General features: G+C 34.4%; 1 protein-coding gene, 1 long non-coding RNA gene and 1 pseudogene across 4 annotated transcripts; 1 reads left to right on the forward strand and 2 right to left on the reverse strand.

Annotated features, from left to right (window-relative positions):
• Positions 1-85: 85 nt before the first annotated feature.
• On the reverse strand, positions 86-1,376 carry LOC124179677 (annotated as a pseudogene).
• Positions 1,319-11,141, reverse strand: LOC124179665 (sperm-associated antigen 6-like). Of its 3 annotated transcripts, none has more exons than XM_046564319.1 (10): positions 11,083-11,141; positions 10,748-11,010; positions 10,450-10,660; positions 10,182-10,360; positions 9,918-10,091; positions 9,699-9,851; positions 9,467-9,616; positions 9,239-9,397; positions 2,885-3,030; positions 1,319-1,992 (listed from the first exon to the last, which is right to left on the reverse strand). In XM_046564319.1, exons 1-10 carry the CDS (start codon positions 11,105-11,107, stop codon positions 1,839-1,841), a joined length of 1,614 nt encoding a protein of 537 aa, XP_046420275.1. In that variant the 5' UTR covers positions 11,108-11,141; the 3' UTR covers positions 1,319-1,838. The 3 variants fall into 3 exon arrangements, with proteins under 3 accessions (XP_046420275.1, XP_046420274.1, XP_046420277.1); XM_046564318.1 differs by having other exon boundaries at positions 9,918-10,115; XM_046564321.1 differs by lacking the exon at positions 9,239-9,397 and having other exon boundaries at positions 9,918-10,115.
• On the forward strand, positions 3,006-4,357 carry LOC124179681. Its single transcript, XR_006870125.1, has 2 exons — positions 3,006-3,937; positions 4,178-4,357. It is a non-coding gene; the product is annotated as an uncharacterized LOC124179681 (long non-coding RNA).
• Positions 11,142-12,052: the final 911 nt, after the last annotated feature.

A 12,052-nucleotide genomic window follows, 5' to 3' on the forward strand; every position in this document is an offset into this window, starting at 1 on the left:
GAAACTTTCTCGTAGTATTGACGGGGGTTGGAATTGTTTGAGAAATACTTTTGCAGGTACTGAAAAAGTATTTTTTTACGCAAAGTGGCGCTGGTTCAAAGTAACATTTTGGTATATAGATATAACTGTATAGAAACTGAAAAGAAAAAAAAAATAAGAAGCCTTAAATGATACTCTGGACCCTTGCCAAAGACGACAAAGTAAATTGTAAATACGAAAAATGTTATAACTATGTAATAACGAATTCATAAGCATATTTTCATAATTAAAACGTATTTAACTGTATTATTGACTAATTTTTTGCCAATTTACTTTTCCTCCTGGAAATGAGCCAAACTGCATTCGTGTGCCAATGATTTCGTCATAGATAAATTATCGACACATATAATACTATAGCTCACTTGTCTCAATTTCACAAAAATTTTCTGCTCACAATACCGTAAACGTAAATACCTCGAGGGTATTTCAAAGTTAACTTCACTGGATATTCAAAATGATTTCACTCAAGGACCCATTTCAAGAGATCCTCTCTATGTATTTTACTCGACTTTGTGAAACAATGATATAATGAATCTATGCATTGGACAAGTTTCACTGTGTAAAATGTGTGCAAACATCGCGCCATTTATTATTTAGCAAACTAATCGCTCTTTCGATTATCAGTTACAATAAAACACTTTGGAACAAAAAAAATGGCATCGAAATTTTCTTTATCTTCTGCATAAACAGAATATGCAGATTTAACCACTAAATGGAAAGAAAAAAAAATTATTACAAAGCAAAAAAAGTACGAATTTAAAATAAAATTTAACTCGACATTAGACAAAATATTATTTCACCAAGCTCAGTTTAATTAAACATGAATAGCGCATCAATGTCACAACACAGGTGCATATTTTGCCAGTTCGCTAGACCTCATTTTATAGTTCGCATTTATTCTTGTCCAACCCGCATCTTTAAGAAGCTGATCATTTTGCCAAAATCCCCAATCCTGGCCAGTAGTCGCTGGTACTCTATACATATCAGTTGGCCCTACAAGTTTCGTTAACCCCTTTCGAATTTGAAGTCTTAAGCGCTGGTGGCTGCCATATGAAAAGCCATTCCCAATACCCAAAATTGGGTCCAGCTTATTGTAAATCTCACTGAAACTCAGTCGAGAATTGAACCTCAGCCGTTCTTCCAAAATATCCTTAGCATTAGGAACTTTTGTCGGTTCTACGTAATCTGAAACGTAATCACGTTTATTTTCCTCATACAAGCTGAACAGGGGAGTCTGAATCTAAATTGCGATGAATCCGCGTAAAAGTAGTACCTTTTCTCATGACATCCGTAATATAATTACCATAGCCAGAGAATGTCATTCCAAAAAACTCCATTTTAGTTTGGTACAATTACAAAAATTCGCATCCAAATATACATATTTCCTAAGTGACACAAGTAATGTTATTCAGCTGTTTGATTTGACCCAATATTTGTAGAGTAGGTGTTGTTTTTCCAGCCACCTCCGACTGTGTTCGTGTCGTACAATATAATTCAGGCGTTCCAGTATATTTCTCAATTGGCACAGTATTATATAAAAGTTACATATAAAAATAACGATTTTTTAAATCTATAGTACCTACGAATTCACAGCCTGTCGGTAATTTTCTTTCCAAAAGAGCACATGATGGTCATTTGTTTGACAAATACAAATAAACAAATAATGATGGTTCAAACGTACAGAATTTATACATTTAGCATTCCCAGTTGTCGGGACACAGCTGATTTGGGATGTGAATTTTTCTATACTATTGCAAAAAAAAGAGTTGTACATTAAAATTTTCTTGTTACACTAATTTTTAGCCGCGTTCCTCATTGTAATGAAGCAATGACATACTGGAGTTAGAAAATTCATCGGACATCTTCTGGTCCATTGTAAAAACTGATGGACATTTCGGTTGGTATTGTTCGACCGCTTCTAACAGCGTGTCTGGATATCCCGGCGAATAATATCTGGAATAATAAAAACCAGCTTCAGAATGAAATGTGTACTTCCCTCCATTTGTGAATCCCAAACAGCAAATTTATTGAGCAATGTCAGAACAGATGCAGAGTGATAGAATAACTATGTAACATCTGAGGGAAATATTTTCCTGTATATAATAACTGTAAGCAGAAGGTAAAACCAGAGAGCATCCATAACATAAAGAATCGCTTGGCGATCAATTATTTGTTAACGTGTACCTCAGTTCATCATTTCATTGAAATAGCTTGAAGTGGTGAAACAATATTTTTCTTTCATGGTATTTGAATGTTGAATGATGGGTAAATATTTTACTATACATTGCAATTCCACATTTGGTTGTAAGTGCATACGTTTCAGTTTGCTGCTATTAGGAAACAGTACTGAAGTCATGTACAATTTACAGTGGGTAGGTGAGCCTACAGGTGAGAATATACATATATCCAACACAGAGATATAGGCATATTGATCCATTGAATACTTATATACGGTTCTGGCACACACCAAATACCCAACAAATATGGTGGTTACTCCCAGTACTGCATATCAACTGCTCAATCTAAATAACAAGAACTCATGAGGAACCAATGAAAAATATATCAAAGTATTCAGTTGATTGATATTCATATCTCTGCTTGACAATCAGCATGACTCTCCAACTAAATGTGAGTGGTTTCACTTCGTACTAAAATGTGACAAGCAACTGGTGTTTTCTTCTAGATGTTTAGCCATTTTCACTTGATTAATTGTTATTTTCACGTCACTTAATTTGTTTTTCAGGACAATCTAAGTTTCAACTGACGATTTAAATTGGTTACAAAATCCAGATTACTCATTCATACAGTATAGATTCCTTGCAATGTAATTAGTAGCTTTACAAACCTCACGATTTCCTCAGGGAAACAGCAGTTAATGATAGTTATGAATTCTAGTAGCATTGAACCAGGTTCAGCTTGTATTTCCTGCACTTTTTTCAACCCTCCAGTGGTAACAAACATACGACGAGCTCTAGCATCATTAGGTAGAATCTATAATTATAAATTCATTTCTTAACATGTTTGATTTGTGAAAACATAAATATGTTCAACATTATAGTCAAGTTACGACAAGAATCTCATAACTATTCTTAAATGAAAGAATGTCATAGCCGGTGGATTATATAAATAGCTAATTTCTTACATGATTTGCTAGGAAAACAATTTTTACAGTCTAAATCTAAATAAAAATATATGCGAAGTAGAATTTCTACCAATGGTTCCGTTGAGCCTGTACTTATTTATACTTTTCAGTTTTTATTAGAGTTAATAGATTTCATAGCATACATCAGCAGCGCAGAGAAAACAAGTTCATAAATCAATAGAGTTCCATTGAGTGGCCAAGTACCCTAAATTGTTTTAAATTCTTACGTATCTGTCACGTACGCATGTAAATATGTGGACAACAAATACGTATGTTGTGAGTCCAAAGCACAGCATGTATCGCACAAGTATTTCAATGTATATACATGTTTGGCGATCGAAGTATGAGAAATCATTGATTGTGAGCTTGTATGACGGAGGTTTATATAATTGGCTCATTAATAACAATCATATAAGTTACATTACAACGTGAAAACGATAATAAGGCTTCCGAAGCCTGGTCAATAGTCAGTCTGAGTTCTTACACCTCGTATGTAACATTGCTTGTCCAGATTACAAATTGAATGTTTCAATTTGCTTTGTTGCGCCAAGATATTTATGTAACGTGTATACAGATAGAATCATTACCAGGTAAACATCTATCTAAACATGCCATGGCATAGTTTAAAAGTTACTTTAATTTTTTTTTCTCGCTCTTGCACTTTGTCCACTTAGTATTTCACTCTCGCTATGTTCAGGCATTTCCACATTCGCATACATATATGTTTGGTATGCATATGCACGGACAAATATGTAAGTAAGTATATTTACATAGGATTAAAAAATAATATATTAATTTCCTCTCTCGCACCCTATGTACTAAAATAACTTTATTAAAATAAACTTTAGGACGGAAATGTTTTCACGCTAGCTTGTTGACATACAGAATTTTGGCAAGCACGAGAATTTAGCCTGGTTCATACTGTTTACCAAGGATCTAAATATATCTTCATGAAAAAATAGCCGATTGACTTATTTTCTTTCATTTTCATTTCAGTTGCAGCACTCAGTATAAGCTTGGAGGTCGAGAGATTCAGCGGCTCTGGTAACAACAGATGGATATATCCTCCTCTTACATTGAAACTTCATTAATTTCACAGAAAGTGCGTCAAGCAGCACGTCAAATTGAAAAAAAATCCAAATAATGAAGAATAATTTATCGAGCTGTAAGAGTTAACGGTAAAAACATTAATGTGACTTATGTAATTTCTAATCAATTTTAATAGTGGCCGTTGTACGTGGATTTTGCAATTGATACAAATTTGTGAATATCTTAAAATAATTTAACATGCAAGGCGAATGAAGTGATGGATTTGCCATTAAAAATTGAATCTAATACAAGCAGTCACGAAACAAAAAAGATCGGGAAGGATTTCAAAGCTGGAAAATAATCTAAAAAGTCAGCATTTGTGCGAACTAATAATCAATCACTATTAATTCAAATTTTCTTGTTGACTATTCGTGAGAAACATATTTTTCGTCAAGAATATATGTTCGCAGAAGGTCAGATAAACATTGTAAACACAACTCCCAGTTACGTGCCTGAAAATAATTCAATGTTGATTCTGAGATAAGATATAGTCGACAGAGTAATAAGCAAACTGAAATTAAAATAAGGTAAATTGACGCAAACGAGGTTTAAGTATTCAAATACTCCTCCTACGAAGAAGCAGTGCTTATGATCAGACCGTTCTCTTGGATAGTATCCAGGTATAAAAGTACCGATAGCGTGCTAGGAAAGACAGTAAAACATCGCAGATACTGAATGAGTGACGAGTGAAAAATAACATGAACACTAAATGGCAGAGAGTCACATTAAACTAAAGGAACCAAAAACAAAATCAAGAACCATTAAAAGTTTCCAAGTAAAAAATTAGAGTGAGGTCAAACAACAAGCCAGTGGAATTATATTAGCTTGGAATTGACCTCAAGTAATAAATACAAGCTACAGTGAGACGGAGTTATTAATTGTAACAGTATACACATATATGTATATATATATACTCAAATGTGTAACATTGCATGAAGCATCGAAATAGCATCCACACGTCTTTAAATCTTGAAAAGTAAATTTTGCGGGTCCAAAATACTCCTGAAAGGTACACAGAGATTTGAAGACATAATTTCAAAAATGATAAATAATCAGCATCGAGTAATCGTCAATGTTGGCGAGGCTCATGGCCATCAACCTGTAACAGCAAAGCCATCGGTAGTTTCGGTATCTAGTATAGACTCAGATGTAAGCGACAGAAGGGATGTACGAGAGGCTTTGTATTCTGGAATTTTCAGAAGGCACAGAAAAACGATTTTGGTATTGGGCAGCTTTTTGAAGATGCTAAGGGTAAATAGAAACATTAATACATACGCTAGCATTAAGGCGAACGACGAAGCTGATGAATAAGACGAAATACTATGAAGAAATATCGAAATTAGTATACATTATGTTATGGCAGTTGATTATCTGTTTTCACGAATATATAGAAATATTAAATAAAGGTTAAATGGCAAATTCGCTCCAGGGTCCTAACATTTCTGTGTGAAAATGCTGTCTCCAAAAACAAAAATGCGTCATGACAATTACTTCAAGTATTCAATGACAGAGCACCCTGTACTATCATACATGATACGTTTGGATTAGATAGAAGTTTGCTACTCTAAGGGCACTATGCGCAGAGTTTTTTTTATCACCTCAGACCTAAATAATGGAGCACATATAGCCATACCTACGATTACCTATCTCTCAAAATTCATAATTCAGTAACGACAATGTTGACAGATCAATTTGACACTCGATGAATAAATATCTATTATATACATTTTGTCAATTTTTTTTTTTTCAATTGAGAACCCAGGAACCCAGATTTCAATTTTCTACACAAATGATTAATAACAATTAGTAGGTAAAGAACAAAGCGTATAAAGAGTACAGCTTGTTTTCGCAGCCAGCATTTTTATAGTTTATAAACGCCAAAGTAAATATACAATGAGTTTTCAGCATAAGTATATCATCTACGACTATAATTTACAGAGGCAGAAAGCGATGCCTATATTTATACTGAAATATGCCATAAATGTGAAGCGGAATGTGTATGGAATAAAATGAATCAGCAGTACATGCAGTTGGCTAGGCGCCAGAAAAATATACGGCTCGAAAATAATCACAATGACGACTATTTTAGGCTTCTCATCACGAATATAGACAATTATGTATTGGACGCATTCTATGCCTTGGCAATAATAATAACGTCTATACTAAGAAGAGAAATAAAATTTAACTACACACGCTATATATAACAACAATAACATGACTATAATACTATGCACATTTACTATACATATGTGAGCAAGGTAATTATGAGCCATAGGAACAAAAGTCATGTTTTTCAATGTACCCCTTCTGGTATATCCATAGTTGTTCAAGCTTCAGCCCTGATATTTTTTCATTGAGTATTGTTAGCCGTAGTTACAGTTGAAATCCTTATTTATCAAGTATACGACGCATATACCTTGCAAAATACAAAGCTACTATTCAATCAGTTCAAGTGAAAGTAACATAAGTCTGTAATGTCGCCACTTATTCAAATACATAACTACGAATTTGTAAAAAAACAGTATTGTAACAATGATACGTGTAGCAAAAGAATCAATCAATGAGTTCTAAAAAAATCACCGTCCTATTGACACAAAGCCAAAGACTATATGCATTGACTGCCGTAGCTGCCGTTGTGACTCCTTTCAATTGTATTTAAAATAAAAGGCTGTATATCATCTCCATAGGTTTGTAGATAAACGAAACTAAACAAAACTAGAAAAATAAAAAAATAAAATCAAGTAATCAGAGAGGAAAACCTACATAAGAATTGTGTAAAATAGATAACGTTAGTTGGAAGTTTATTATACATTGTACTGTAAATGGCCAACGAACAACATGTGATTTTAATTTAGCTTATTATAACATCAACTCTGCTCTCCTTTCAAGTCATTTTAATTCAGTCATATGATTGAATTCGTATGCATTGAATAGTGTTGGTTCCTAATTCACTGATTTGATTTTTTATGTTTTACTTGCAACTAATTTCATATTACTTTATTATTTTCAGGCTTACCTGGACAGAATGCATGCTCTGGCCCAGGTATTTGTCATCGTCACTCTTTGAGTTAAAATCGTCAGTTTGGCTTTACAATCCCCGTTGAATAGATCACGATTACATTTGCATTTGAATTTCGTGTTTTACTTTGCCCATATTTTTATACTTTCATCTGTAGTTGTTAGCTCCGATTTTTTCATTTTTCACTTAAAATCTATATTGATGCACTTACTGTGCATCGTGCACTTCTCATGAGAATTTTTTAAACCGAGTAGACTAACTATGCAAATACATCTCATCTAAGGTGAATACAACTTCATGATGAGACAAACCGGAGTAAGTCATTTAGAAAGTATTTATATTTAAAATTCGTAAGCTCGACCATTTGCTACAGCTGCATCAAGAGAAAAGATAAACAATATCTAGACGCAGTTTTCAATCTCTAACAATCACTAGACCCCATTTTTTTTCATGCAAGTTATCAAGTGCGTATGTATACCATTGCATTTAATAATCCTAATAGATTAATAAAAAATAACAACAGAAAACCGTGAGGACTTGTATAATAAGAAATGTAGGTAAAAATAATGTCTATAAAACTGAAACATATATATAATATATAGGTACGCTACTTTTCAAACAAACTGCTAAAACAGTAAGTCATTTTTTTCTACGAACTACGAGCTTGATACAAACTTATTAAAATTTTAAAACTCAGCTACATAGAATAATGATGTAGTTTGTAATCTTGAAATTAGAAATTAAGGTTTGTACTGTATAGAGTTAGAAAATGATTGAGTGAATATCAAACGCAATGCCTTATCTGTCAATATTCTTATGTGAAGATGTAATTGACGCGATAACACTGTATGTACGTCAAAAGTTCAAGATAACAAATTCAATCACTTTGCATTTAATAAAGTATGTTTTCTCAGTTCGCTCTATTTTCCCATTGGTGGAACACTGTTAGAAAACTTGATTTAATAAATGTGAATTATAAATGACATTTTCGGAATAAAAAAAAATTGTCATCTTCCAAACTTATATTAGATTCGATTTCTAACACAAAGTAAGCGGAGATATTTCAACTCATACATGAAAATGCCCTCGATCACGGTAAATGCAGGAATTAGACCAATGCCAAACGATGCAACTATGAAACAATACAAATTGAGACTACATAAATGGAGCGTTCCCGTATTCAAGAAAATACTAGCGGTTGAAAAACTCACAGGGACAAATTTATTTGGCATTATACGTGGAAGACCTTCAGAGGTTTCCTTTTCTATAAATAATTGTAACATATACTCAGCATTGTAATCACTGTAGATCATTATTAGGAAACGCTATAACTTGGTAATTTCTATTAGCGAAATTATGAGAAGAAAAAAAAACACAGTTATATACATTTGCCTTACAGGACTGCTTGACCAATTTTTACTAAGATACCAGATTTTTATAACAGACCATAAATTTAGATATAATAATACATTATACCTGCTTCTCTCGGATGAAAATTTTTCAAAGAAAAAAACTAACAACGATTTCATATTATTTTTTAAATATAAATAAACAAAAACAGAAGAAGAACCTGATTGAGGCATTGATCAAGTATAAAGTGATATGAATATATATAAAATTTTGAATTCTGTATTATTGAAGAGGAAAACATTCCTCGCTATATTACAAAAAAATTATAGACGAATCATTCACTATAATCATAAAAAATAAAAAATCTGGCAATGTAGGAACAGATTACATGTTGAACTTTGTATACCGTATTATAGCTACTTATTATTTATAAATTATTATATAAATGTCAAAACAGGAAGCCATTGATATGACCTTTAATATATTACATTGTTAAAATCCATACCAAGGTCTTTCATTCCATTACCAAGCCCTCTCATCCCTACTTTATTGCACTCAAGCCTTCTGTTAATTACCAACAAAAAATTTGCAGAACTCACTTTACTGAACTGGCCGATAATATACTTTAGGATTTCGGGAGGTGCGTCGCACAGAAGCGGCTCCAAAGCTTCAATGTGCATGCATTTCTGCAAGACTTGTTTCATTGTCCCTTTGCACTTGGCTTTTAGATCCTCCGAACTTCTAGGTGCCATGTACAGCTGTGATACGTAATAAAATCTGATAGGCTTGGTCGAACATCATTCACGCAGTTTCATTGAACCACCTACCTCTAATAACTTGCGAAACACATCAGCGACGGCCAAAGCCTTGGCATGTTCCGGAGTATGTTTCCCAATTTGACCAAGGGCCCAAGCTGTTATAGATAAAATGTGATCCTCAGTTTCTTCTTGAAGCACTATAGCCAGTTGGACAACACCCTGTAATTTAGATTCTGAAAATTTAGGTACACCTAAAAAACTGAAGTAGATCAAAGGTTTTTGCAACCCTATAACAAATTACTTTGGACCCAATAACTGCTATTGCCAACTGATCCGAATGTCCAGCAATGTAGCCCAGTGCCATGATTGCGGGTAATCTGGAATCTGATTTGGATGTGCCGACGAGTTCGACAAGCGCACCAATACCCCCAGTGTTGACAATTAGCTGTGCCAGCTAAAGAATGAATTGCAGATGTCAATTCACATAGAAACTAAGGTACATGATTTGTCCTACTCTCACCTCCAGAGTATGTTTACACACATCTCTGGTAAGATTGGCCGCAGCTCTATCGACATTATCGTCAGGGTGTGCCATGTGGACTAAAACATCTGGGAATACTTCGGCCTCGACAATAATCTCAGCCAATTCAACAGAATGCTTAGCGATACTGCTTAGAGCAGATAATACTTGCCTCTGAAGAAGATAATAGATGTTAATCTAAAATAATAATCATCTCAATTTACGTTTGCGATACTTGTTTGTTTGGTCAATTCATGAGCTAACCTTCAGTTTAGGATCAGGATTAGAAATAGCTTTTGCCAAAAAAGGTACAGCTCCAGCGTCAACGACAATTTGAGCAAGATCTTCAGAATGTTTGCTTATATCGCAGAGGGCAGACGCACTAATTTGTTTCAGACATAGTTCAGGCTCTTGTAAACATAGAACAAGAAGTGGAACAGCACCTGATTGTTGAATTAGAATAAGGATGTACAATGAGTCACACCTGTTAACTTTGCTCAATAATTTCTCACGATGATTCAATATCAACTACCAGTATCGATAGCAGCCTGAGCTAAGCTTTTGTTGTGCCGTGCCACATATCCCAGAGCCCATGCAGCTGCCTCTTTAACTCCTAGATCAAAGTCTTCCAGACAGATGACCATTGCCTCGAGTCCTCCTCCGTGAACGATCACAGATGCCATTTCTGGGGAGTGTTTAGCTACGGCTCGTAAGACGAACAGTGCAGCTTTTTTGAAAAATTTCTATCTAAGGCAAGTTTCTCCTTTAGTTCTGAGCGGTAAAAAATGTACGCAAAGCCAAAGAAGTATGGCTTAATGAATTATGCTTACATTTTGTTTATCGATGTTCCTAAGTAGCTGTGGCATGATGTCTCGCCTAATAACTGCTTGTGCTACTCTATCATCGTGGTTGGCCAATCTGCCCAATGCAATAGCTGCTGTTTGCTGGATCGACGGTACAACGTCGGAAAGCAACGGGCGTAACAAATCTAATACGCCGGCATTTTCCAAACAATCGACGTTTTGGGGTCTCGAAGCTAAATCCGCCACAGTCTGAACAAAGCTGACGCGTGCCTTTTGATACTGGTCGAAAACTGTAGGGAACCTTGTGAGATTACTCGTGTGCAAATAAAGAAGATTGATATTCAATATTCAGCTCACTAAACCTTGTAAAATCACTCGTGCGGTCATGTTCCAGGCGTATTTGCCTCCTACTAGATATATTTTCCACCAGATGCGGATATTCTTTGTGAATGATGCTTGGTATAGGAACTGCGAAAAGTTAGGATGTCACGTCGCGTCAATTTCTGTGTCCACCGTTTGAATGTGGCCAAGATTTTACCGCTTTGCGGAAAGACGATCGCGTTCAATACTGTATCAAAAACGATTGCAACCTCAAGCTCTGTCTTGAGCTTCAGATACCAGAAAAAAATATATTAGGCATGATGTTGCAAAGATATGCGACTTTCAGAAGTAAAGGGACATTGACGAGTGTAATTATGTTTTTTTATACGTTTGCCACTTGCTTTCTTTCGATTAACGATTGTAATCTGTGATGTTGCTACGGCCCTGACCGTATGTATCTTTGTAATACAAAGAAATTTAGCTGCACCCACCGACATCAGTGCTTCTGACACGAAAAAAGATTTTAGAACCTATGTGAAGTTGGCCTGCGGCCGTCGAAAGTCTCAAAAATTTAACGCAAAATAATTACTCCTTAATTGCTCTTGATTGCTCTCTAACTTTTGTAATTTGCTCCCATATGATTTTCGAGAAAATTGAAAAAAATTGCATTTATTCCCGACTGAACCGAAATGTTAACTTTCGTCATTCAAATCGCTTACCTCAAAAACGGGACGAAAGGAGCATATAATTCCCTCTTATACTTTTATCCTGTAAATTAGTTTGTCAATTTTTCTACAGCTTATCTCTCTTCTTTTTCAATTTTGAACTATTTCTTTCTGTGTTATTACAAACTTTCAATAATCTTATAGTCTTTAGATTAACAAAATGATGACACTCACACATAATAGAAAAAATTATTATGATTTGTTATACACAAAATACCTTTACCGGTTTATTTAAATATTTTGGATCATACATTTCTTAAAATAACTATAATAACTGCAGGTCAAA

The sequence above is a fragment of the Neodiprion fabricii genome, chromosome 4, assembly GCF_021155785.1.
Source record: "Neodiprion fabricii isolate iyNeoFabr1 chromosome 4, iyNeoFabr1.1, whole genome shotgun sequence".
NCBI lineage: Eukaryota > Metazoa > Arthropoda > Insecta > Hymenoptera > Diprionidae > Neodiprion > Neodiprion fabricii.

What these genes read in the sequence shown, in the direction of transcription:
- LOC124179665 (XM_046564318.1), bottom strand. Translation starts at nt 11,107, where the DNA reads ATGACCGCACGAGTGATTTTACAAG. An exon ending in GGAACATCGATAAACAAAAT is followed by an intron (nt 10,661 to 10,747) that starts GTAAGCATAATT and finishes TGCCTTAGATAG; the next exon opens with AAATTTTTCAAAAAAGCTGC. An exon ending in TAGCAGTTATTGGGTCCAAA is followed by an intron (nt 9,617 to 9,698) that starts GTAATTTGTTAT and finishes TCTAAATTACAG; the next exon opens with GGTGTTGTCCAACTGGCTAT.